The 27,739-nt window shown below is 53.3% G+C and overlaps 1 protein-coding gene across 2 annotated transcripts; it reads right to left on the bottom strand.

Annotated features, from left to right (window-relative positions):
* Positions 1 to 394: 394 nt before the first annotated feature.
* Positions 395 to 26,704, bottom strand: VAX2 (ventral anterior homeobox 2). Of its 2 annotated transcripts, none has more exons than XM_077915824.1 (3): positions 26,573 to 26,704; positions 8,709 to 8,896; positions 395 to 1,055 (listed from the first exon to the last, which is right to left on the bottom strand). In XM_077915824.1, the coding sequence occupies exons 1-3, from the start codon at positions 26,676 to 26,678 to the stop codon at positions 618 to 620; spliced, it is 732 nt and encodes a 243-aa protein (XP_077771950.1). In that variant the 5' UTR covers positions 26,679 to 26,704; the 3' UTR covers positions 395 to 617. The 2 variants fall into 2 exon arrangements, with proteins under 2 accessions (XP_077771950.1, XP_077771949.1); XM_077915823.1 differs by lacking the exon at positions 26,573 to 26,704 and adding an exon at positions 25,550 to 25,971.
* Between the last annotated feature and the right edge of the window lie 1,035 nt (positions 26,705 to 27,739).

Raw genomic sequence — 27,739 nt, 5'->3', positions numbered from 1 at the left:
GCGAGGGTGACGGCCTGCTCGGAGGCTCGGGGAGCTCTGCACCGACCGCCGGGCTCTGGCTCTCACCTTCGCTGTCCCCCCTCCAAGGATTTCCCATTCCTACCTCTCAAGGGTCCTCGTTTCAGAGGAGCTTGCTGGCACAGAGCAATGTTTAACCAACAAAAGCGTTGGCAATGCCACCACGGCTTTGCGGTGCCCGAGGGGGGGCTCTAGTTGGGAGCCGGAGAGGGGTGCCCGTCAGCCACACGGGGTACCCCCGCCCCCGAACTGTGGACAGGGCTCTGGCTCTGCCCCTCCCCTTGAGCTCCCCTGGCTCAGCCCATTTTCCTCCCCAGTGAGGAGAAGGAGAGGGGCACTGAGGGGCAGGGGTGGTGCTGCGGGGACTCTGTTTCCCTTCTTGTCATTGTTTTCCTTTATTTCAGTGAGAGGCACACGCACGCACACTGCACTCACACACACGAGCCGCGGGACCCAGGCCTCCTGGTCCACAGTCTGGGGGGGCAGGGCCAAGTGTGCGGCTGCCCCCGTCTGGTGCCTGCTCGGGGCAGTCCATGGGGCAGGGGAGTCAGGGGCAGTGCCGTGCTCGGGGACTCGGGGTCGCGGGGGGCGGTGGAGGCCTAAACGTTGGCTTTTTTGCCACCACCAGGGCTGCCCACTCTCCGTTCTAGCCGGCTGTAGGGCTCGAAGGCCGAGGAACCGAGTTCACAGCAGGCAGGGAGGTCCAGGAGGGGGGCAGAGGAGAAGCAGAGGGTTGGCGGAGGCGGTGGCAGCGGCGGGGACGCGGAGGCCGAGGTCAGGGGGTTGAGGCACGGGGAGGACTTCCTGGGGTCTCCCGGCGAGGCGCCCCGGTGGCCGGCAGGCAGGCCCAGAGGGCCAGGGCTCAGCGCCACGAGGCCGGGCGCCCTGGGCACGGACAGCAGCCGGCCCTGCTCCAGCAGCCGCAGGATGTTGGAGGTGGCAAAGGCCTCGGAGGCCTCGGAGGACGTCCGCTTCTCCAGGTCCCTGCTCTGGTCTTTCTTCTGCTTGGTGCGGCGATTCTGGAACCAGACCTTGACCTTGGGGCCGAGGGTGGGGAGGGGTGTCAGGAAGGGACAGGAGACAGGCAAAGTGCGAGGAGGTCGTGGAGGGCCAGGGAGGGGGGAGCAGGGCAGCAAGGGTGGAGTGAAAGGGGGAAGAAGAGCATTCAGAGTGTCGTTAGGTCTTCCCCGCTCGCTCGGCCGCTCTGCGCCAGCCAGTCAGGGACCCTGGCCCCAGATCGTGGTCGCAGGGTATGATCTAGAAGGTGGGCACAGACTCCTGGTGGCGACGTCCCTCGGCCTTGCAGAGCACTCACCGGTAGGGAGGCCCAAAGTGGGCGGGGGTGGGCTGCCGGCGTGGGGACCGGCTCACCTCGGCTGTCCTGGGACCCCCACACCCCCTCCCAGGTGAGCTCTCCGTCCCAATCTGCATGAGCCCTTCAGCTGCAGAGGCCAGGCTCCTCAACAGGACACCCAGTGTGGCAGGAGGTTGAAGGCCACTGGCCAAGGCCAAACCTGGAGACGCAAGCTTGGGGACAACCAGGTGCCAAGTCCTCCACAGCCTAAATGGAGCCACCAACGACAGGGCAGGGGGGCCCTTTGTCAAGGTCTATGAGAGGAGGCCGATCCAGCCGCCTCCACTGCCCAGCACCTGGGGCTCCAAGGCCCGTCCTCGTGTATGGAAGAAACCATAGGCTGGGAGGGAAGCTCAGTGGTCAGCCCCCATGGTGCTGGGATCCCCTCCCCCTGGGAGAAGGCAAGGGCAACCCCTCACAGAAGGCAAGGAGCAGTCTCCAGAAGAATCTTGCATAGGGCCTAGAGGTGCGGGCGGAGAGACAGTCTGATGCTCATGGCCCAGCTGGAGCACTTGCACAGCATCTGTAGGCCCACCGCCCCCCCGCCACTCCCCCCCTGCACCCGCACTGGTGTCCTGGGAGCACAGACTCGTGGCCGGGAGGTTCGAGGAGGCTGGCAGCTGGCTGGGGCAGGGTGTGCCAGCAGGACAAATGGGGGCACTGGGTGGAGGGCGTGCCCAGGAAAGGGTGGGGAGGCCTTGCTGGTGGCCTCCAGCTTTGGGAGAGCGTAAGGGGGGCCGGCAACTCCTATGGCTCCGGTGAAGGAGCCCAGAGGCTGGGAGGAGGCGGAGGCCGGAGTGGGAGGGCTGCCTGGGTGCGGATGAGGGTCGGGTGAAGCCTCCTGGGGCAAGGCCTCACGACACCACCTCCTAGGAGCCACCACGCCCCGGGCACCAACAGTGAGTCAACCTGTTCCAAGTGGGGAAGGGGAGGACGAGATCTGAAACAGGTGTGGGTTTGGTGTTTGGGACGGGACTTGGGAGGCCCGGGGGGCTCAGCAGTGGAGCGTCTGCCTTCAGCCCAGGGCATGACCCCGGGGTCCCGGGATCGAGTCCCGCGTCGAGTCCCTCTGCCTGTGTCTCTGCCTCTCTCCGTGTCTCTCATGAATAGATAAATAAAATCTTTAAAAAATAAAAAATAAGTAAATAAATGGGTTTGGACTGAGTTTCAATGATGGAAATTAACCAGAAGGTTGCGGGATCCACTTGCGATTGGACACATCATTCATTCCCTCAATCATTCATCCTGCAGAGGTGTACTGGGTGCCCTCTACCTGCCAGGTGCCGCCTCGGACTCAGGGCATCAGCAGTGATGAGAGCAGAGCAAACCCTCCATGGGGAGGGGACACGGATGAAGAACGGCAGCGAGAACGGCAGTGACTGTCGGGGCGCTCAGTGCCTGGAGCAGGGTCTCTCGAATTATTCGTGCTAAGGAACCACTTTATAAAGTTTCCAGTGTGTTGTGAACCAATGATTTTGTCAAATACAATTAAAATGAATTGCACTTACTCTCCATTTCTGCACCTAACCTTCCTGGGCAGGTAACAGTTTGAGGGGGACACCCGCCCCAGAGCCGCACTTTGAGAGGCGCTGCTTTGGGAAAAGGCTGAAGGATTAAGGGGGAAAGGCTGGCTTACTACTGGGTGGCAAACACAGCCTCTCTGAAGAGGTGACATTTATTTTTTATTTTTTTATTTTTTTAAGATTTTATTTACTTTTTTGACAGAAAGAGCACATGTAGGGGGAGTGGCAGGTAGAGAGAGGGAGAAGCAGGCTCCCCACGGAGCAAAGAGCCCGATGGGGGGCTCGACCCCCGGATCCCAAGATCATGACCCGAGCTGAAGGCAGATGCTTAACCGAGCCTCACGGGCACCCAAGAGTTGACATATGAAGGGGATATCAGTCAGGGAAGGCCAAGGGACATTCGACCAAATGTGGCTGAAGGAAGCGACTGGAAAGAAGAAAATGTTAGTTTGTCACTCCTGGGATCTCAATTGCTCCAGGAAAGGATCCAGTCAGACACCTGGGGAAGCGGCTCTGTGGGTCTCTGCCTTCCTCTCCCCTGCTGGGAAGCCTCCTGGCTTCTGCCTTGCTAAGCAGCCACCCTTTTAGGACCTAGATACCACCCCAAGAATGTCCCAGCCTCAGCTTCTCATCTCAGAAACAGGGACAAAAATACGTGGGCTGTTGCAGGGATCAGATACAAACGTCCACACAGAGGACTTCACATGGTGCCTGGCCTATCCTAGCACCGAACCAGCGGGAGAGGCCAGACTCAGAAGTCAGGATTCCTGTCCTGGCGAAGCTGAGGGTCTAGGGGGAGGGTGGCACCGACCCACTCCCAGCAACAAAGGGGGTGGCACTAACAAGGGGGATGAGCCGTAAGGAATGACAGAGGTTTTACGGGCGTCCTGTCCTGCAGCTCTGGGGCAGCAGGAAGAGAGAGGCGAGGGCTCCCCGGGTTGGGGAGTCCCTAGGGAGGGGAGGAGAGGAGGGGAGGCCAGGGCTGGGGGCTGGCATGCCCATTTCTTGGGCCCTTATGGACCACGTCGGTGGTTGTCAGTCTGGGCTGCACTTTGAGATCATTTTCTTCTAAATCCTGATGCCCACACCCGGTGGGGCCCACACATCCGTATTTTCAAAAAAATTTCTGTGTGTGGGAGGCCTGGGTGGCTCAGTGGTTGAGCATCTGCCTCCAGCCCAGGGCGTGATCCTGGGGTCACGGGATCGAGTCCCGCATCGGGCTCCCTGCATGGAGCCTGCTTCTCCCTCTGCCTCTCTGTGTCTCTCATGAATGAATAAATAAAATCTTTAAAAAAAATTTTTCTGTGTATGAATCTAACCTGTGAACTGAGGTAGAAGGAGCTGGAGCTGCAAAGGTGGGGGAGAGGCGCCCCGCCTGACTACTTCCTACCAGCAGTCCCATGGTCCCCAAAGGGCTGACTCGTAAGGCTCAGCAAACAAGGGCCAAACTGAGTGAGAGGCAGGTTCAGAGCCTCTGGGTTTGTCCCTCCTTCCTCCAGGAAGCCTTCAGTTCCGCTGCAGGGGACCCCCTCTCTCAGGGTTAAATCTGGGTACGGTCTTCGGGAGGCCTAGGTCCTGTGCAGAAGCATACTTCCTGAGGCGCTGGCCTCCCCCTTGCCTTCTGGCTGCCCTGCTGCGGTCTCCCTGCAGGCCGCATCTCGCCTCCTCCCCCTCCTGCTCCCCCGCCCAACTCCCTGGGTGCCTTCACTTCCCCCTCCCCACCCTCTCCACCCTCCCCACCCGCATCCTCCGCTGGACCACACTGTGAGCCGCCCGCACACACAGGGGAGGGCCGTGGTTCCCAGCTGCCTGCCAGGGCCACGGAGGTACTTTCTGGGAGATCATCTGTCACCCTCTTGAGGCTCGTGGCGGTGCTCAATCCCAAGCCTCATGATCGATTTGGAAATGGCCTTAATCTTTAAGGGGCTACTTCCCGTGACTGGGCACATTCCCATGACCGGTACTTGCGGATCTGGGATGGCCCTGGTTTTTGTGACCTGGAAGGTACCAGCTATTCTGCTGTTCTGGAAGAAGTCATGGGGGCAGAGCCCCAGGTATGGGGCTGAAGATAATTGTCAGAGAGCCGGAGCTGCTCTTATCCAAGCTAATAATAGCGGATTTAGTAAAGCCTCTGGTGGACACTGAAGTCTGTCAAGCAATGTGGTCCCACATCAGCTGAAAAACAGAGAGGTTGTCAGGTCCTCCCCAGAAATTCTGACTCGGAACCTGTGGGCTGCACGCGAAACCTGAGCCAGGAATCTGTATTTTAATGAGAATCTCAGGGGTTCCTCGTAAGGCGGTCTGCAGACCATACTTTGAGAAGCCCTGGCTTAACCGAGCACCACACGTCTCCTTGAAACAAGGCAAGGCGACCAAGTGTGTCGGGAGTTCCTAAACACCGGGACAACTGTACCAAGGGGCCCGTCCTAGTTCTCCGATGTGGAGAAGGGCACGTGCGCTCCGGGTGGGCCAGGGGCTCACGGGCCTCCTCTGAGAGCTCTGCAGGCGGTGGGGAGGGAAGGCTTCACGGTTCCCCCAGGTCCCGCAAGGGGGATTCTCACCAGGGGTGCCCGCTACGTAACCAGGCACATAGAAGCTAAGACAGAGAGAGGGAACGAGAAGGGAGTCCTGAGTCAACCCACATTTTCTCCACCTAAATTAGGGCCCTCCTGCTACCCAGGAAGGGGGTAAAGATGCTGGTTGGCAGGAGGAGGAGCCGTGGACAGAGGCAACCTCTTGAGAGCAGGTGCGGGCGGACTCTGGGGAGCCCCGGGGTGGGGGGGGGCGGCACATGGTGTTGAAGCCCCCAGGCCCCAAATGAACCTCAGCTTCCGTTCCCTACCAGGCGTGGCTACAGCATGCTTCCTGTTCCTGGGCTGACACAAGATTGTGCCTCCTGGTTCATCCCTCGGGGGTCCATCTGTTATTTGAGCACACGTGAAGGAGTCTCTTATCCTTTCCCCTAAAAGAGCCGCAGGTAAATCAGAGAAACAGCAGCCCCCTGAGAAAAATCTGACATGTCTTCCCGACATCTCCACCTGGATCTCAAACTGAACCGATCCCAAACAAAAGGCTAGATTGCTCTCCAGTGTCCTGCTCTTCCCCAGCTTTCTCAACCCGTTACGTGGGCTCGTTGGCCAGTTCCCATCATACGCCTGTACCCCACCAAACCACTTCTTTTTCCTTTGCCCCGTGCACATAATTCCTGATGAGCAAGTCCTAACAGATGCCACCTCCAAATTAGAGATTTGGATTAGACCAGTTCACTCCTCCACCGGCGCTCAGAGCCCCACCTCGGCCTCTCGTCCCCCTTCTCCAGGTGACAGAGTGGCCTCTGTAATGCCAGTCCCCTCATGTCACTCTCCCCTCAACACCTCACCATGGTCTCTAAACACCACCTGCTGTGTCCCACCCGCCTTCCCTATTACACTCTGACTCCAGCCACACTGGCCTTCGGACACTTCAGAACATTCTGTGCTAGTTCTCACTTCCAGGCCTTCACAGTTACCCTGAGTCTTGACTCCTCCTCTCCTAGCTCTTCCTCTGCCTCTTCCCTGTCATTCACACCCCGGCCACTGTCATTCACCTCCTCAAAGAGGCCTCCCCTGACCACCCCAGGGAAAGATTTCCAGGCCTCAGCATACCATGTTTTATCTGCTTCCTAGCACCCACTAACTCTTGTAAATGCCATCTTTCTCACTCAGGGCGTACACTGCACGGTGCCTGGTCTACGTTGTTCTCTGCTATGTCTCTGGTGCCTAGAACGGGGCCTGGTACATAGGAGGTATTCAGCAATATTCTTAACAAAGCTACGGGTATATATAAGGAGGATTCCACAGAATTTTAGCTCTAGAACCTAGGGCAAGTTACTTACCTCTCTCAGTTCCCTGAAATGGAGATAATATTACCCATAAAGCCATCTTTTTATAAAGACCAGGTGAGGGCAGCCCAGGTGGCTCAGTGGTTTAGCACCGCCTTCAGCCCAGGGCCTGATCCTGGAAACCCGAGATCGAGTCCCACGTGGGGCTCCCTGCATAGAGCCTGCTTCTCCCTCTGCCCACGTCTCTGCCTCTCTCTGTGTCTCTCATGAATAAATAAGTAAATTCTTTTTTAAAAAATAAATAAACTGCACCTGAGTTCATTCTAACAAGGTGACTCAGGGTGGGCTCTGCCTGGGTTCAGGGTGCAGCAGTGGTCCCAGAGACTGCACCTGTGATTAGGGGGTTGGGCCCCCCACACTTGCCCTCTGGAGAGCGGGGAGGGGCTGGGTTACAAAAACTCTTGAACAGTAAGATTCAGAGAGCTTCTGGGTTGGGGATCACGTGGCGGTGCTGGTGGGTGGCACCCAGAAATGGTATAGAAGCTCCCTGAACACCCCACCCCAACATCTTGCTCTATGCATCTCTTCCATTTGGCTCTATCTCCCCCTTCCACCAAATGTGGCTATTTCTGAATTGTATCCTTTACCATAAGCCTGTAAATGAAAGTAAAGTGCTTTCCTGAGTTCTGCAAGCCATTCCAACAAATTTCCAAACCTGAGGAGGGAGAGGTGGGAACCCCCAACTTTATAGCTGCTCCATCAGAGAGGTACCGGTGGCCCTGGGGCCTTGCATGTGGCATCTGATGTAGATGCCCAGTGAGACTGAGCCTTAGCCTGCATCATCTGTGCTCACCCCAGGAGTCCGGGGCAGAATTGAATCGAGTAGCTTGACACTCGCTTGGGGCTAGGGAATGGGCGGTCTGGTTGCTGTTGGAAAACATCCCACACAGCTGGTGTCAGGAGTGTTGTCTGAAGAGAAACCTCACGCTCTCCCCACACGGTCACAGCGAGGACTAAATGAGTTGGGACAAGTCGAGTACCAGAGCCTGGGACAGAGGAAGGTCTCAGTAACTGTTAGCTGTGCCTTATAGTCTCTGCCAGCCCCCTGCCTAGGAAAAGAGAAGGGATTTTCTAGAGCTGTTGCTCAATAAGGGTCTCCGGATCATTCTTTACAAGCTCTAGGATGGCCGCCAGTTTAGAGATAGCATAAAGATGACAGACTGCTTGCCCAAATCCTAGCTCTGGTAATTGCACCGTTGGGTTGTCGGGTTGTGGGGAGGCCTCAGTGAAATCCCGTATGCAGGGCACTTGGAGCCACTCCGGGGCACAGTGGGCACCCAGCAGCATTATTATCATTATTGTTTTCTTGTGTCTCTGGTACCAGACTCAAACACCTCCATTCGCACAGAGTGGGTGCTCACTTCACAAAAGTTTTTCCTTTGGGCTAAGCTTATTACTGTTAAAATCCTAAGCCCTTCCTGGGTGAAGGAGGTATTCGGACCCCTTCTCTCCAGCAAGGACTTCTGAGGTACAGTGGGATAAAGGGTATGTATGGAGGATGGGGAGATGCCCAGAATGGGGAAATGAGAAATACCCAACCCAATTTTGGAATGTTTCTTCTCTTCTCTGGAATCTCTGCTCCCAGTAAGCCAACACCTCACCACCCTCTCCTGCAGGGTCCCTCATGTGCCAACACCCCCCCCCCCAAGTCACTCCCTGCATCCTGGATGCCCCTCCTTCCTATTTCTCTGGCCTTTCCCCATATTCCACCCAAAGGGCCTGATGCATTCAGAAGGCCCTCTGTTGGCATACGCCAGCTCTCTCTTATCCGCGCTATATTTACTGCTCTGATTTACCTATAACTCTAAGCTTTTCCCTGATGCACGTGTGAACTCCAAAGCTGGGTCTGCCTGTAGCAGCCCACAGGCCTAGTACCCCACAAAGTTTCCGGGCTGCAGGGCAAGGGTGGAGGGGCCTGGCCCTGCCCTCTTACCTGGGTCTCGGAGAGGTTCAGCTGGCGGGCCAGCTCAGTGCGCTCACGGCCCACCACGTACTGGCAGCGCTGGAACTCCATTTCCAGGCGGTATAGCTGCTCAGCTGTGAAGGACGTGCGGGTCCGCTTGGGTCGGTCCAGGTCCAAGCCCTTAGGCAGGACAATTTCCCGGATGGTCCCTTTAGCATCTGCAGGGGCCATGAAAAGAGGCTGTTTAGTTCACTAGTTAAGTAGCCAGACCACCAACAATCATCTTCACAAGAGCCAGTGTGATCTAACCGGAGTTCTTTGGGCCTGCGGCTGGCTCTGTGACCTCTGACAAGTTGCCTACTGTCTCTGGGCCTAGCTTCCTTAATCGTCCAATGCAGTAGGTTGTATCTATTGGGCCTTTGTATGTGAATGGGCCTCGTTACAAATTTCAAGTCCACTACCAGAGCCTGGGAAGAAAGGATTCACCCTGACCCGGCCAGGATTCTGTTCCCTCAGCAGAGTGAAAGGACAAACAGAAAAGAGATATACCAAATCCTCAAGTGTAAAGGATAGGATGGGTTAGAATTGGTCTGATAAGGCTTACTGGAGGTGCCCAGAGCCAGGTCCTGAGCCCTGTGTATGGGTGTGCATGCAGGGGTGAGCACTCAGTCCACAGACCCTCCTGGGGTCCGTGAAGAGGCTGGCCCATATGGGGTGGATTGCAGCCTGGGGAGCGGGGATTCCCAGGAAAGAGCCCAAAGACCACTGCCACTACATCAAGGTGCTGGGGTGCCTCCTAGGGGGGAGACTGCCACTTCCCACGTATTTAGTTCTGAACAATAGGACCACCCTCTTGGGTCCTAAACCAGTGCCATCCATGCATAACCAATATTTTGAAGACTACTTAAGAGAACTTAAAATCTTGCAGCCTACACTCACCAGATATTCCCACTCAAAAAAACTGAGAAATAACAATAAAACGTTTGGCAAAAGTGAGATTCAAATACGCACTCTGAGAGCTGGAAATCCAGTTATTAGAAAAGTTTGTGTCAAAAATTGGGAGGTGGAAATGTGCAGCATCACATTCTGTAGGATTTACTAAACCATTCCCAGCTTACGACATTGCTGAATGCAGCTGAACTGACATTACAGAGAAAGACTAGTGTCTCTGGAAAACCCGCCAGCTCAAGGCAGCCCTGATCAACACAGGTGGTGCTGAGCACGCACAGGAAACAGAGCAAGTCGCAGGGGTTCGAACCCTCCCCGGGGCGCATGCACAGTTGGAGCTGGCAGTGTGGCCAGAAATGCAAGGCGAGGCTGCTATGTTTTAGACGTGTTTGCCCTGGGCCAGGCACTGTTCTACGTGCTTGAACCCTCTCAATGTCTCAGTGAAGCCGGAACAATTATGAAGCCCATTCTGCAGGTAGGGAAACAGAGGAACGCATGTTAAGTAACTTACCCGAGGTCACACTGACCGTGCTCCATCATCTGTGTAAACACCCTCGCTTTACTTTACTGAAACCCTCTTGTAGTAATACTTAATGATTCAGTGCTTAGGCTATAATGAAGAGAAACTCTGGTCACGGGTAAAGAAATGGAATCTTCTGGACAGGTCCGTCAGTGCCCTGGAAGACACAGGACAGGACCTGCCTCTGGGATGGGCTGTCCATCCGGGGGCTCCGGGGAGCCTCACCGCTGGAGACTCTACTTTGGAATCCCTGCTCTAGGGTGACGGGCACTGAGGAGGGCACTTGACGGGGTGAGCTCGGGGTCTTATGCTAGACGTTGGCAAATTGAATTTAAATTAAAAAATGCAAAAAGTAAAAAAAAAAAATTTTAAAATTAGAATTCCTGCTCTAGAGGGTGAGCCTGACGCCTCTCCCTCCAAAGGCTCCTCCACGTGATTGATGAGACTGGTTCTGCCCGGCTCCTACCAGAGCCGGCTAACCTCTGCTCCTCCGGGTGTCTCGCAGCTCCTTCCAGCACCTTCGTGCTGGGTGGACCCTGGGGAGAAGGTGGGTCTGGGTCAGGGACGCAGCGGTGCTCAGAGCTGGTCCCCCCACACTGGGCAGAGCTTGAGACCGGCGGCCCTGCTCCTGAAGTGCAGGTGGGACCACAGGCCTTCGGGAGACCCAGGCCTTCCCTGTCTGACACTTCCTACGTGCCGGAAAGGTGGGGGAGTGTTTGCGACCCCATTGACTGGGTGTCCTCTCCTCAGGCCCTATTATTTCCAATCGTGACACAGTCTCAGGACTTCGCAGGACACCCGGCTCCGAGGCATTGCTTTGTTAAAAGTGTGTCGGAGGCGCAGAGTGGAGGGAGGTGTGGGCGTCCTGGTGGTGCCGGCTGCTCGGCTCGGCTTCACTCTCGCAGGGGGCCTCCTCGAACCCACCAAGCTGGAGCCGGAGCCGGGGTTCCTGACCGCTGAGGTCACGTCATACGTGGCCCCTGCCCTCTCCTCCTATAGAAGAGCTAAGACTGGGAAGCAGGCGGGCGCAGCTCTCCCCAGGGGTCAGGAAGGCAGCCTGCCGGCCAGATAGCAAAATGCGCCGTAAAAGTAAGCACAGGAAAAGATATCCAACATCGCTAGCCATTAGGGAAAGGCAAATCTAAACCAGGAGGGACACCTATTAGCACAGCTAAAAACAAAAAACACCGTGAGCGTCAAAGGCTGGTAAGGATGCGAGCAAGGAGGCCTCATCCACCGCCGGTGGGAATGCGGAGGTGCGGCCGCTCCAGAAAATGACCTGGCAGTTCCTGAAAGACTGAAGCCTACACTTAGCATGGCCCTCGGTGCCCATACTCCCGGGCATTTGTCCTAGAGGAGCAAATCTTGGGTTCACACCCAAACCTGTGCGTGAATGTTCGTAGCTGCTGCTGTATTTATAACAGGCCCCCGTGGAAACAGGCCAAGTGTCCTCCAGGAGGCGAGCGCTTAAGCAAACTAGGTCCCGCAACACATGGGATATTACTCGGCAATAATGGAATGACTCCTGACAGACAACAAACTGGATGAATCTCCAGGAAATTCTACTGAGTGAAGAAAACCAGAGTTGGTTCCCAAGATCACATACTGCATGAGCCCATGTGCACGACGCTACCGCGAGGTCGGACCCAGAAAGGAAGAAAACAGAGGCAGGTTACCAGCGGTGAGGGAAGGGAGGTACAACCATCAAGGAGTAGCATGAGGAAGGTCCTTAAAAAAAAAAAAAAAAAAAGGAAGGTCCTTGATGGTGACAGACCAGCTCTTGATTCATGGCGGTGGATATGCCGATCTATAAATGTAAAGCGTCACAGAACTATATATAAAGGCTAAAAAATGAGTGCGTGTACAGACGGGTGAAATTCAAAGATCTGTGGTCTAGTCAATTACATCATATTGATGTCAATTTCTTGCTTTTGATAATGTTTTATGGATATGTAAAATGTCACTTTTGGGACAAGGTAGGTCATGGATACACAGGGCTTCTCTGTCAGGACCTCTCTCTACTATTTTTACAACTTCTTGTGAGTCAAAAATTATTTCAGAATGAGACATTTAACAACAAGAACAAAACATGAAGCTACAATGAGGTTTTGTTCCAGAGATGGACAAATCCATTGGTGGAAAAAATATAATAGAGTTTCCCTGCGTGCCTGGTGGCTCAGTGGTTGAGCATCTGCCTTCAGCTCAGGTCGTGATCCCGGGGTCCTGGGATCTAGCCTCACTTCAGGATCTCTGTGTCTCTCATGAATAAATAAATAAAATCTTAAAAAAAAAGTTTCTCCAAAGTGCCTCCTGTAATTTTCAAGGTGACTTAAAATGGTACATAAATAAACATTTATCCAATCAAAAGTTATGCACTTAATGTTTACTAGGAACAAATTTAAACCTATGATTTTATGTGCTTAGAACGAGGCAGAAGTAGATAATCTTAAAATGTATTATGTTAAAATATTAAGTAAATAAATGGGACATACATATAACAGAAATGGTGAAGATGATATTCAAATGACTGAAAGTCAGAGAACAATGGAATCGAGGTGCACAATTGGACCCACGCATATATATATACACACATATATATATATTTTAAGATTTTTTTATTTATTCATGAAAGACACGGAGAAAGAGGCAGAGACACAGGCAGAGGGAGAAGCAGGCTCCATGCAGGGAGCCTGATGTGGGACTCGATCCCGGGACCCCAGGATCATACCCTGGGCTGAAGGCAGGTTCTAAGCCATTGAGCCACCTAGGGATCCCCCCCCCCACATATATATTGATAGTTTGTGATAATGGGAGCTTTCTCAATGGAAAAAGGTCTAGTCAATAAATGGAATTAAGCAGATTGGTGACTATAACTTATCTATTTGAATAAAATTAAGTTAAATTCCTGTCTTTCATCATAAGAGACAATCATTTTCAAATGGATTACAGAGAAAATCATAGACTATAAAATGATAAAAGCACTAAAAGGAAATGTAGGATGCTATTTTTATAATCCTAAACTTGGGAAGAGCAAGATATAAAACTAGAGCTGCAAAGGAAAGACAAACAACTATATTACAACCATACTATATTAAAGCCAACACCTTTTGTATGATAAAAGCACCAAGACCAAGGTAATTAAAAAAAATTGAAGAGAAAACTTCTTTAAATGGTAAAAAGAAATTATACAATGCAATGATAAATATTTTTAAAAAGGGAAATAGTCCAGCAGAAAAGAATGGTCAAATAATTTATCTGGCCTATTTACAGAAAAAAATGCCAAATGACCAATAAACATGAAAAATGAGCACAGCTTCACAGAAATTAGGATGACACCAACTCACACAACAATGAAAAAATCATTCATCTCCTATAGGACTGGAAAGACATTAGTGAATGGTTAATAAATCAATAATGAACTGTAGGGGATTCCACACTCGCACTCAATGTAGGACTGTAAGTTGTCACCACCTTTTAAGCCTGTATTTGTCAAGATTAAAGATGCACATAACTTTTGCCCTAGCAATTTTATTTTAGTAGGTACTTATCCAGAAAAGCACACACTCATGTGCTCCAAAGTATATATAAGGACATTTGCTGCAGTGGTGTTCAAAATATTGAAAATCTGAAAGCAACCTCAAGGTTCCCACAAAGGAAATGGCTCAACAAATTATGGTAATTCATACTACAAAACAGTGCAGCAATTTAAAAGAATGACCAAGTGTCTATATGAACTTACATTAAGTGAAAGAAAGTGATATGATAATATATGCAGTAAAATCCTACTAGTTGTAAATTAAACAACTATACATATTCAAATATTCAACATATATTTAATGAGCACCTACTAAGTGCCAAATACTATTCCAGGGTTTAGGGATAGAGAAATGAGCAAAATAAGCAAGGTCCTTGCTTCCATTGATCTTGTATTGCGGACAGAGAAAAACAATAAATTTAAAAAATGAATGTGTATGTAACGACAACTGCTGGGAAGACAATAAAACAAGGTAAGAGGATATTACTGACCTTCTCCAAATAACTAAAACCAACCACTACAGTGTGTGTGTGTGGGGGGGGGTCTATTCTAGCTATAATGGTCAGAGAAGGCCACTCATCAAAGTTTAGTGGAGAAATCATGAATGCTGTTCACCAGTGTTTCCAACTCCACCCAAAGCACATGGTAGGGTTGCAGTAATTTTCTCCCCTTTGAAATTAGATATGACCATATGACTTATTTTAGCCAAAAAGAAGAGTTCACCTTCAGATGAACCTTTAAAAACCGGTTCATAATTTGCCACACCTCTTTCCTCTCACTGTCATGGTCCTGGAAGCAGGAGTCAGGATGGAGCATCATCAGCCTGGATTTCTGAGTACCAAGGTGAGCCTGTGCCCACGGGTGATGCCCTTATCATGTGAGTGAGAAGTACATGTGTGCTTTATTAAAACTCTAAGATTTAGGGTTGTCTCTAGCCCATCCTTGTTGACACAGCCTCCTTACCCAAATTGTTCCTTTTCTGGGTGGAGTTTGAGGGAGGAAGCATCAAGAAGGAGGGACAGCTTTAATTGCAGGGCCTCTTTGTGGGTACAGTTGTTAGCGTGAAAATGCATGCGTCTAAAGGGAATGTCTCCTGACTGAGTCTTACTGCCTTTCTGGTCTCCTCAAAGAAGAGTGAGTCCTAGAAGAAGGGGAGAGGGTGATTCTGTCCGAGGAGCCTTGGCTTGAGCGTGGTGGTCATCTCTGTCTGATAATAGTGAGCCAATGCCCCTGACCTCTAGAACCAAATATTATCCCCTCCTGGTCCTTCTCCTAGGAGACACCCACAAAGGTCTACCTGATTTCATCTCCTAGCACCTGGGGAGTTCCTTTACACAACAAGCTGGTAATATACTGATTTTTAAGTGTGACAAGGTCCTTCCTGCCTTAATCTATAATGTGATTATTATAAAAATTCCTTATGGGGGATCCATGGGTGGCTCAGCGGTTCAGCACCTGCCTTTGGCCCAGGGCGTGATCCTGGGGTCCTGGGATCAAGTCCTGCGTTGGGCTCCCGGTGTGGAGCCTGCTTCTTCCTCTGCCTGTGTCTCTGCTTCTCTCTATGTCTATCATGAATAAATAAATAAAATATTTTTAAAAATTCCTTATGGAAGATTCATCAAGTTTATTGAGAAAAATTGAAAATGGAAGAATAGTGAAGAAACAAGGTGAAAAAATGAAGAGAAAATGCTTGCATTACACCCAGCAGAACATATTACAAGTTTACAGCAACTAAAATGGTATGATGCCGGCACAAGAGTCTGGAAGCAATCCATGCATACATGAGAATTTCTATAAAGAAGACATTTCAAATTAGCAGGAAGAAAGGATTATTAAAGACCTGGCTTTTGGACAATTTGCTCATTATTTGGAATAAAGTAACTTATCTCTCTGCATGCAAAAACAAACATAAGATACATGAGCACTGGGGATCCCTGGGTGGCTCAGCGGTTTGGTGCCCGCCTTCCACCCAGGGCGTGATCCTGGAGTCCTGGGATCGAGTCCCATATCGGGCTCCCTGCATGGAGCCTGCTTCTCTCTCTGCCTGTGTCTCTCAGTCTGTGTATCTCATGAATAAATAAATAAAATCTTTTTAAAAAAAGATACATGAGCATTTTTCACATAAAAATAAGCTCTAGGGCACCTGGGTGGCTAAGTTCATTAAGCCTCTGCCTTCCACCTTAGGCCACGATCCCAGGGTCCTGGGATGGAGCCCCCATGTCAGGCTTGCTGCTCAGCGGGGAGTCTGCTTCTCCCTCTGCCCTCTCCCCCTCCCTGCTCATGATCGATCTCTCTCTCTTGCTCTCTCTCTCAAATAAATAAATAAAGTCTTTTTTTAAAAGCTCTAAAAATGGAAGAAAACCAGACAAAATTTTAAAAGGAAAATAAATGACAGATTTGAGGCCCTAGTAATAAAAGCTTATTTATGCAGGATAAGAGAAAGTTAAAAGACAAATGATAGATTAGGAGAAAATATTCATAATACATGCAGAGCAGAGTCCTGAAGTCTGGTACTCACAAAAGTCTTTAGAGACTGATGAGTAAAGTCAAGCACTGGGAAACTAAGCAAATTATATGAAAGGGTTATTCAGAGAAGAAGAAATGCAAGTGCCTAATAACTATGAAAAAATACTCAAGCTCAGAGGGAATCCAGGAAAAATGAGTTAGAACAGCAAATGAGATAGTTTTTTCTTTTTCCAGATGCCATATTTTGCCTATCAGACTGTGGAAAATGTGCTGGCAAAGATGAGGGAAAATATGGGTTCTCTCAAGTACCATTGTTAAGAATACTTTTAGGGGACAATTTCACAACACCTAGCCAAATTAAAAACTGCATAATTTCATTGTCCTAGAAATTTTATGGAGGTTTCTACTCCAGAGAAATATTGATACACTTTGATATACTTTATTTTTTTTAGAAAAATATAGGGAAAAATTGAATGTTTATCAGTGGAAAAATGTACCTGTGTACATTTTTGTTTGGTTTGTTGCAAAGCCTGTGAAGAGCTTTCTAACAAAGAACTAAAAGCCCCAAAAGAAATGGCCATTAGATATGATTACAATTTAAATTTAAATTCAGAAAAAAAACTTACAGCAAAGTTTTAAAAAATAAAATGATTTAGGCATATTTGCAACACGTGTCACAGAAAAAGGGATTCTTTAGTATAAAAAGAGCAATCACAGCTATAAGGAAACAATAAACCAACAGAGAAATAGCTGAACACATGAATAAAAAATTCCAGAGGAAAGTAAAATGAATAAGTACATGAATATATGCTTAACCTCATTAGTAATGAAAAATGCTAACAAAAATATATATATTTTTTCACTTGAAAAGATCTCACTGTAAAAGATTCAGCATACTCTGGGTTGGCAGGATGAGGGAAATGGCACATTTATACACAATTGCTAGATTTTTTGGCATGAAATATCTATCATAACTTTAATATGATATATGTGAACTCAGCCATCAGAAAGGATGAACACCCACCATTTGCTTCGACGGGGATGGAACTGGAGGGTATGATGCTGAGTGACGTAAGTCATTTGGAGAAGGACAAACATCTTATGGTCTCACTCATATGTGGAATATAAGAAATAGTGAAAGGGACCATAAGGGAAGGGGGGGAACTGAGTGGGAAAAATTAGAGAGGAAGACAAACCACAAGAGACTCCTGATCTGGGAAACAAAGGGTTGTAGAGGGGAGGTGGGCGGGGGACGGGGCACTGAGGAGGGCACTTGATGGGATGAGCCCTGGGTGTTATACTATATGTTGGCAAATTGAATTTACATGCAAATTTTAAAAACAGCTAAGAAAAAAATATATGTGCTTATTATTTTAAACATTTTATTATGAGAAATTTCATACATATACAAAATGAGAATAGTGTAATGAGCTCTGATATACCTATTCCCTAACTTCAACAACCATAAATTCAGGAACAATCCTGTTTCTCTCTAGCCTCATAATTTTAAGATATCATATCATCTCACCCAGAAATATTTCTATATGTATCTCTAAAAAAAACTTCCTTTAAAAAACAACCACAATACTACTGTCACAACCAAAAACATTAACAATCATTCCTTAATATAAAAAAGTCCTACTTGTTTACACATTTTTTCAGATTGTCTCATAAATGAGACTTTATTTATTTATTTATTTATTTATTTATTTATTTATTTATTTTAAAGGAGACTTTTAGAAACCATCTGTCCAAATTAGGATATAAAGATGTTCACTGATGCACTGTTTGCAGTAGTGAAAATGTAGAACAACCTAAGTACCCATCAATAGGGGACTGGTTAAATTATTATTTTTTTATTTTTTTATTTTTTGGGGGGGGACTGGTTAAATTAATTTTATCTGCAGAACAGAATATCATGCAGTTGTTACAAAGAACAAGGCATGCTAGACAGCAATCTTTCTACAAATGTTTATTAAATGAAAAAAATTTTGCAAAAGAATTCCCACTTTTGTAATATATAACTTACATATTTATACTTTTCAACTACTGGAGAAAGTTTGGGAAGTTACATCCTGGGAATGTACATGCTTTATGGGGGGGGGCAGGAATGAAGATGTTTTGATTTATACATGATATAGCAAAACAGCATGGTTGGTTTTGTAATTAGAAAGTTATTTTATAGGTCAGAAAATAAAAGACATCAAAAACAAATTAGAAGGAAATTATAAACTTTTTTAAAAAACTGCAACACATATGGAAAGCACTAAGCAACTATCCTTAACAGAATTTCTACAAATCAATAAATAAAGGAATATTTAAAAATTGGAAGTGATCAAGGAAATGAGTTAATAACACCAGAAGAAATACACTGGCCAATAAATACGGAAAGATCATCAACTTCACTAATAATCAATGAAATAAAAATTAGAATGCCAATGACGTACCACTTATCTCCTATTGATAAGTCTAAGTGACACATATTGGTACTACTTACCACGGTTTAACAAAGGTAATAAAGATATGTAATGCCCAATATGGGCAAAGGGAAAGGGTGAAGGTAAAAGTAGCAAACTTTTCCCTCCAAAGAATAATTTGACGGTATCTATCAAGATATAAAGTATAAGCTGTGATGGCAAGATCTGGAGGTACAAGCACTTTCAGGCATTGCTGCTGGGACTAGGGTAGGGGTCAGGGTGGGTGGGGAGAAGGGCGGTGTACCATCTAGAAGGCAATTTGGCATTATCTTCTAAATTACAAACATACCCAGTAACCTGCCTTCAAGAACTACTCTGGCACATGTGGAAATGACCAAGAAGGAGCTTATTTATTGCAGCATTGTATATAATAGCAACATCTTTGAAAAAGGCTAAATGTCCACCAATGGGACGTGGGTTACACAACAAACATCATGGTCCAGTGTAAATGGAATACTATGCATCTGTGAAAAACCAAACAAGAAATTCCTTACATCCCCAAAATATATTGGTAAGTGAAAATAGCAAGGTGCAGAAAAATATAGAGATGTCACCGTAGGAGTAAAACAAAATAAAAGCAAGAAAAAGTAATATAGCAGCCCTGACTTGCAGAAGCAGGAACCGGTTTTGTAAGGACAAATTAGAAAGTAAAAAGTGGTGCCTTTGAGCTGGGTGGGAACTGGAAGACAGCCGGCAGGGATGGGAGATTTTTCACTATATACGTAAAATAGCAACACAACGTCTTGATGTTCGAATCATAGGAGCTAATTACTGTTTTCGAATCCAACAAAACCCGTTTTTAAATGTTGTAGTGTGTGTAAACCTTTTGAGGCACTGAGGGGAATCATCTCGTGGAAACACTCAAGTGCGCAAAGGCCCACGCCTTGGGAATTTATCCCCAGTGTTTATATTGAGGATAAAACACCTGGACCGTCTCCCCAGAGGCTGGAATTCGGCTTTCCCCACCAAAAGGTCAGTCCCGGAACAGCAGAAACGGCTGACCCCAAAGATGACCCCTGCGGACTGAATTTGTTTAAAAGGTAAGTTGCAAAACAGCTCACGTCATAGGATCCCGCTTTTGCTAATGTGTGTGAGAGAGGGGAAAGCTCCTGGAGCACGCAGCTGAGGCTGGGGACCGCGCCCTGGAGCACGCACCTGACACTGGGGTTTGTGTCCCCCGGACACACACCTGAGGCTGGGAACCGAGTCCTGGAGCACACACCTCACACTGGGGACTGCGTCCCCGGGCACGCACCTGAGGCTGGGGACCAAGTCCTGGAGCACGCACCTGAGGCTGGGGACCACGTCCTGGAGCACACACCTGAGGTTGGGGACTTCGTCGTCCCCCCCCCCGGCACACACCTGAGACTGGGAACAGAGTCCTGGAGCACGCACCTGAGACTGGTCACTGCGTCCCCCGCCCGCCCCCCCCCCCCCCCGCAGCCCCCTGCCGCTCGGTTGGGCTTGGTTTTGTTCTCTGACATGCGCGCATCTCGCCTTTGGAAGTCAGTCCTCCGACCGCCCCGTCTACCATGCGAGCCCGGCTCCGCGTGCCTGGGTCCCCGAGCCCCACGAGCGAGCCCCACGAGCGGGAGTGGATGCGGCCGCAGCAGGAGCAAAACGGCGAGCACACCCGGGCCCTGGGGCTGGAGGCCACTGGGCTGAGGGGGGGGCGGGGGGGGGGCGGACTTGCCCAGTGGTTTCCATCTCACCACTACCCATCCCGCCGCCCTCCGCCTCGCAGGACCCCCTGCCCCGGCTGGACGGCACTAGGCCGCTGCCTGGCCCTGGGGACCCAGCTACGAGTCAAAGAAACATATTTGAGGTTTTCCAAGTTTTTCATTTCGCTGATTCCCAAAGTCGAGGGCTGCACAAGATTCCAAAAGTACGGCCGGCGTTGGAGATTTTATATTTTAACAATTATCCTTGTGGCACCATCACTGGCTCATGGAAGGAACAATACTGTAAGGTCAGAAAACGAGGACCCTCTCCTCTCAGCGCGGCCTTGTTCCGGGGAGTCTTCGACGCAACGAGATGCGAGACGTTGGCAGTTCTGCCTCCTTCCATCCATCGCGGCTCTACCGTGTACCCTGCGCGGGGACAGTTGCCTTAGAGGACTGCGGAGATCCCGGACTCGGGGCGCGGTGACCTCTTCCCGCTCCTGGTGCGGCAACAAAGGAACTGGGCTCAGGCCCTGCCTCCCCGAAGTTAGCAGTTAGCGGGGGGGAGCCTCCGACCACCGGCCCCACCGGGGCCACCGCGGGCGGGTCGGGAGCCCTGCACTTCCCGGGGTTCAGAGGGGGTCCTGGCTGGGAAGCTGAGCACCAGCAGCCCCCGACAGCCGGGCGGGGACACATTCACTGACGTGTGTGGAAAGAACCTACAAGTGAAGGGCGAGACGGAGGGAGCAGCGGGGAGAGAGGGATGGTTCCCGACACCGCAGCGGCCCCAGGAGCCAGCACCTAAGTACCGCGACCCCACTTCACCCCCATCCCGGCGCTCCCTGCCCCGGCTTCCACAGCCCTCACTCCCCTGCTCTGTGGCCCAGATGCGGTCCTGGCGGCGCCACTTCTTTCCGCATTGTTTGATGCCACCCTGGCACCCTCAGCCGCTCCAGCCTCCCGCCCGCCTGGATGGGGCGGCGGACAACCAGGGGCTCAGGGCACCCAGCTCCCAGGGATTCCTGGGTAGGTCCACTTTGCCTCGGTGTTCTCTATCGAGGTCCTCGAACGAGGGTAGGGAACTCAGCAGGATACAGTGCTCCCTAACTGGCTACCTGCTTTACAAGGTGTAAGGCCAATCCTTTTTCTTTTTCTCTCTTTTTTTAAATAAATTAATTTATTTATTGAGAGAGTGCAGTGGGGAGAGGAGGGGAGGAACACAGAGTTTCAAGTAGACTTTGCTGTGAGCCAGAGCCCAAAGTGGGGCTCAATCTCATGACCCTAAGATCAGATCAGGACCTGAGCAGAAACCAAGAGGGGGATGCTTACTTCCTCACCTAGGCGCCCCAGGCCAAGTTTTATTTTATATTTAGCAAGCAGGAAATAGAAGCAAAATTAACATGTTAATACCCCCCAACCCCACACCAAATACAAATCAAAAAGATATAGGGCGGGAGCTCAGGGCCCCTATGGCCCCAGGCTCCGTCAGGGTAATTGAGGAAATGGCTTAGAGCCAACAGAACCCAGGGACGCTCTCTCCCTGGTGCACAATGGGCCAACGCCCCAAACTGATGCCATCCATCCACCTATATCAGTCCAAGGACACACACCCCGGGGTCCCCAACCTGCCCTGCAAGTGCTCACTCACTGTCCCAGCCTTGGAACACAGACTCCTTGCCCTGTAGGGTGAAGGGGGTGGAGGTGCAGGTGGAGATGGAGGGGGTAGGGGGGCACCCAGACGTTCTGACCCTGCAGGTATGTGTATGTGTGTGTTTGCACATGGCCATGGGCACCCACACGAAGATGTGGTAGCAGGTTCATGGGCACGGACTCCAAGCCACCACCCAGAACAACAAAAATAGTATGAGAACACAGGAGCCTTGCACAGTTCCCCGAAATGAAAACAGTGCACACAAGACACATCAACAGGAAGACACATTTGGTTGCTGGGCAGCTTCTGTGCAAGCGTTGGGGTGGGGGTGGGGGTGGGGGTGGTGCAAATAGATAAAGGGAAAATAAAGAACCAACGTGATAGCACCCAGCCTAGACCCTTGTTGAGAAAGTGGGTCTTTCTGCCAAAACAAAGCAAAAGGAAAAACATTACAAAGCAAAACAATCCCAGGGAAATAAAAAAAAGAAACCTAATACACCCCCCCCAAAAGCTCCCAAACTAAAAATTAAAATAAACACAAAATTGCAGCGTGCAATCCTCTGCATGAAGGATTCAAACCTTCCCACTGCTGCCTGGGGCCTGGTCCTGGGTAATCGCCTCTAGTAACAGACTAGTATAGTAGCCACGGTCCCGAGGTCCCCGAGGTCCAGGAGCTGAGACACAGAACCCCATGCTCAGTTAGGTAGACCCGTCTGCCCCACCCTCCCTGTTGCCAAAATGCCCGCTGGACAAGCGGGCAGATGTGCCCCTGCGGAGCTGCTATGACTTGTAGGGTGAGGTCTGCGAGGTCAGGGCTGAGCCGCCGTAGGTCCAGTGGTTTCTGTAACTCCAAGTAGAAAGCGAGCAGATTCGGAGTGAACCTGAGCCCAGATGGGGAGTCTGCACCCCCAAGCCGCTCTCAGCGCAAGCCCCCATGCCTTGGCCCCCTGCCCAGCGTCTTACATGAGTCTGGCAGTCAGCGTCCTGCCTGGTGACAGGATTGTGCAGTCTGTAAGCGTTCAGAGGTGCTGGTTCTGGGCCACACCAGCACTGCCCCCAGATTGGGGGTGGGGTCGGGCCTAAATTCAATGTCTGCCTTCCCGGGGAGAACTGCCAGCAGGAGTCGGAGGCCCTGGTCTTCCTGGGTTTAGCCACTCGTGCATCCCTCAAGCTCCCAAGTGAAAGCATATCAGCTAGTGAGGGGTGGTGTGGAGCCAGCTGTTCATGAAGTCAAGGGATCCCTCATCGTTCCTGCCCTCCTGCTCCCAGAGAGAGAAGTGTGGACGTGAGGAGGGGCGCTCCCCAGGCCTCAAAGCAGGGGAGCGCTCTGGGGGCCAAGGTGGCTACACGGTGGCGGCATTGGGGCCAGAGGATGGAGCCCGAATGGGGTTCTGACACCCATCGCCGTCCCCAGAGAGACCAATCCGGGTGAGCGGGTGGCTGTGCTGAGCGTAGTTCCTCAAAGTCGGTGACGCTAGCAGGCGGCTCTGGTGTCCCGGCTCTATCCAGAGGGTTGTTGGATTTTGCATCTGGATTAACCTGGGAATCCTGCGGGCGCCTCTAGTGTGCGGGTGCGAGCGCAGATGGGGAGGTTGCTGGAAGTTCTGGGTGAAAGCTGGTCCGCCTCTTCTAAGTGCCCGTCCCGGCTCCACCGAAGAGGCCTTTGCACGTCCGCCCGCCGCGAGCAGCCCGGCAGAGCGTTAGAGCCGCAGCTGGGAGGGGTCTGCTCGGGCGCTTCCTGCCCGGGGCTGGCGCGCCCCTTCCAAATGTAAAACAAAAGGATCCCCCGTCCACGCTCCTCACGGGCCAACGCGCGGTGCACGCAGAGGTGTGCAGTGGCCTATGTGGCTCGCTGGCCGTAGAAGCCCGGCTGCGGGCGCTGGCGTGCCTGGTGTGCATCCAGGCCTGTCACCCTTGTGGCCTTGTTTGTGCCCCCGTGTGTGGCTTGGGGCGGCCTCCATTTTGAGGTGGGGATGCAGCAAGTTCGGCCTCCGGGCTCCCTGACCCGCATTTCGCAGAGGCAGCCGGAAACTTGAACGATTGGTGGAGTGAGGGTTCCTCGAAGGGGATTGGGGAAGGCCACACCTCGTGGTCTGTAAGGTGGCACTAATCCTCCTTTCATCAGCCAGTTCTCAACCCCTTGGCTACTCACCTCCCAACGCAGGCGCAGCAGTTTTGCCAAGGCCAAAGGACAGCAAGTCCCCTACAGGGGGATGAGCTGGGGGAGGCTTCTGAGGAAGTAGGCCCATGCCCGAGTGGTTTGTGGGTCACCTCAGAGCAGCCCCCTTTCATTCAACAGAATATTTACGGAGATCCTGGGGGGGGGCGGTTTGTGATGTTATAGACATCACCATTGACTCTCAAGGTGACAGCTATGGGTTTCTATGTATAAGGAAACTGAGGCACAGAGAGGCAAAGACACTGGCTGAAATTTAAAGGGCTCTAAGACCAGTATTCCAAAGCAACTTCATTTAATTCCAGTACATATGGTTTCCTTTTATTCCCCTGTCTTTCGAAACTACCCCCCCCCCAACAGATCTGCTACCCTGGGGTGGGGCCCTCAAGGTAGCAAGTTCAGCACGCAAAAGAGATAGGAGTGCAGAGAAAGTGGGATTCTTTCCCAGAATTCTCACCCCATCACCAGTCTAATGGGCTGTGATGGCAAACACCTCCCTTCCACCTTTTTATTGTTTCCTCTGAAAGTGCTTTGGGAGGATGTGCCCTGGGAGGTCAAGGGCAGCATGCACCTTGGTTAAAGCACACTGCAGAGGCATTCATCCCCAGACAAGGCGCTGCAGACTTCCCCTTAGCAGTGCCAGGCCTTTCAGCTGTCGGAGCCTATACCCACTGTGGGGCCACAGTGACACAGGTGACCCTGGCTAGGAGGGATTAGAGCTAAATGATGCGCCTGGTATCTTGGGCCTGAAATAACCTCCTTTCCATTAAATGAGAAATGGCAGAGGGACTTAAGAGGGCCTCGTGTACCTTTTATTTTTTTTTAGGTGTGTAAATGCACTCGCTATGCTATATTCCCATATTGTACAAATATAGTGGCCTTGTTCTATATGCATACATGCATTCATAAACGTGTATCTCCTGACAGTGCATAAAGCTGCCCCACATACAGTGTGTGTGTATCTGTCCAGCTGTGGATTGCTCCTAGTCACTTTTGACTCTTCCCTTCTCTGAGTCTACACCTGGGAGTCATGCAACTGGCCATCTGTACAGCAGAAGTGATGGTAGGTGAGCATAAAACTCACAATTGTCCAGAACTCACCAATACCCACAGGTGAGTGGGTATGAGGTGGTGAGTGTCATGGGCAGGGACTTGAGGGTCTTCATCTGGGAGTGTGGGTTTAAGGGGCTGATTTCTCCATTTCTGAAAGCCTTGCACGTTTTCTCAATGAAACCCCAGGTTAGCTGCTGACATCTTGTATTCAGGACACACACACACACACGATGAGAAGGGATCTAATCTAATCTAATCTAATCTCAGGTGCCCAACAGGTCCACACACCTGCTGGAATTGCTGCGAGGTGGGGACTGCCCTCCCATCCAGTCCCATAACTGTCCCATCCCAAGCCTGCCCTCCCAACATCGCTCAGTGCCTCACCTCTAGGACACACCTGACACCGGCAGTGCTCCCAGAAGACCGGGGTCCTTGGGTCTGTGTCCAAGACGGACCCTTCCCATCGGGCTGCCTCCAGGCTGCACACTGGCCCTGCCCCCATTCCCGGCCGCCGAGCCCAGGGGCCGCGGGGACGCTGTGCGCAGCAGCCGAGGTGCCCCGGTCTGTGTGCGGGTGGCCCAGGTCGGATGGACAGAGGCGGGGTCCCGGCGCCCGGGCGTCCTGCGGCCCGCGTGGGGCTGGTGGCCCTGCCCAGGCCGCGGTGGCCGGGCGCCGGGTCTGGCCCGGGGACTCCGAGGCCTCGCGGCCGGCGAAGGAGAAGCGGAGGAAGGGCAGCGCGGGGAGCTGGGGGGAGGCCGGCAGCCGCCGCCGCCTGGGGCCGCCGACCTGGGCTCGGGCCGCGGCCTGGGCGGGGAGGGCAGGACCCCGGGGTCCCCGCGCCCCTCCCGTCGCTCCGGCTGAGCCCGGGTCCCGCGAACGCTGGGGGCCGAGGCCTGGGAGGGGAGGCCGGGGAGGGCGCGGGGCTGGACCGAGAGAGGCGCGGGGACCGGGGCGCGGGAGGCCGGGCCGGGGCAGGGGTGCGGGGCGCGGAGGGGCGCGGGGTGGGGCGCGGAGGGCGCCGAGGCGGGCGGATCGGCCCCGAGCGCAGCGCCCCGGACGCCGGCCCTTCCCGGTCCCGACGCAGCCGAGCGCCCGGGACGCGGTGTGCGCTCCGCCGCGGGGAGGCTCCCCGGCTCCGCGCCCGCATCTGCGCCGCCGCCCGGCTGGGAGCGGCCTAGGGCGCGGGCCCGAGCAACGGAGCGGAGCCGGAGGGGGGCCCGAGCGGAGCCCGAGCGGAGCCCCAGGCCCGCGGCCGCGCGCGGGAAGCCTCCTGCCCGGGCCGCCTCTTTGTCGGCCGCGCCCCGCTCTGCGCCCGGCGCGCAGGGGCCCACCCGCCGCGGGGAAGGGCGCGCGGACCGATGGCGGACGCCGGCCGCCCGCGCTGCGCCCCGGGACGCGGCCGCTTACCTCGCACCAGGATGCGGCGGCAGTGGCCCGGCTCCCCGAGCCCCGGAGGCCCGTCGCCGTCGCCGCCCCGGGGGCCCGCGGGGCTGGGAGCCGAGGTCCCGGCCATCGCCCTCGGGCCGCGGCGGCCCGCACCGGCGCCTGCGTGCTCCGCCGCGCCTCGCCCCCGCCGCCCGGCTCCCCGCGGGCGGGTCCGCGGCCGCGCTCGGCGCCCCAGCGCCCATGCCCGCCGCCCGCGCCCCCGGCCCGCCCCGCCCCGCCCCGCCGCCCCGCCGCCCCGCGCCTCCCCCTCCGTGCGCCCCGCCCGCGGCTCCACCCCTCGCTGCCCACCGGGCCGGGCCGGGTCCCCGAGTCGCGGAGCTGCGAGGGGGCGGGGCGGGCGGAGGGGGCGGAGGGGGAGGCGGGGCGGGGCGGGGCGGGGCAGCCCCCTTCCCCCCTCCACCCCCCCGCTCCAGCCCGCGCCCCGCCAGGCGGAGGGAGGCGGGGGCGGCCCTGGGGGCTGTGCTCGCCGCGCGCGTCCTGCGCTCAAGTTCGCCAGCCTCACCCCTCCCCGCACCCCCCGCGCCCCTGGCCCTCGCCCCCCGCCCCCCTCCCCTGGCCCTCGACTCCCGCGCCCCTCCCCGCGCCCTCGCCCCCCGCCCACTCCCCGCGCCCCCTCCCCGCGCCCTCGCCCCCCACCCCCGTCGGCCCGGGGAGGGCAGGCCCCGCGCTCCCGCGCTCCCGCGCTCTCAGCCGGGCCAGCAGCCCCGGGGCTCCGGGAAGGCGACCCCGAGACCCTGCAGAAAGCAGCAGAAAGCGCTGGGCCTCGGCCGGCGGGGTCGGGCCTCCGCGCTCCGCCGCCCCCAGACCCCAACGCCCGCTCCCGGGCCGCTGGCCGCAGGCAGGCCCCTTGCTCCGCGGAGAGCGCCCGGCGCCCCGATCCCGACGGGCAGCAGGTGGGTGACCCCGTGCGCCGCGCCGCGGCCCAGCCCCGGCCCCGGAACGGCCCCCGCGGGGCGCGGAGAAGCGGGGAGCGGGCCCCGGGGCGAGCGCTCGGCCTCCCGAGCTCAGAGGGGCCTGCGCCCCGGAGCCCAGCGTCTCCTCCGACGGCCCCAGGACGGGCCCGGCCCCGCGTTCCCTCCGCGCGACCCCGGGAGGGGCTGGAGGAGACGCTGGGCCCTGGAGGCCGGT

Source organism: Canis aureus, chromosome 11 (genome assembly GCF_053574225.1).
Source record: "Canis aureus isolate CA01 chromosome 11, VMU_Caureus_v.1.0, whole genome shotgun sequence".
Taxonomy (NCBI): domain Eukaryota; kingdom Metazoa; phylum Chordata; class Mammalia; order Carnivora; family Canidae; genus Canis; species Canis aureus.
The sequence above is the reverse complement of the archived record's forward strand: the minus strand, read 5'-3'. Positions and strand labels throughout refer to the sequence as shown.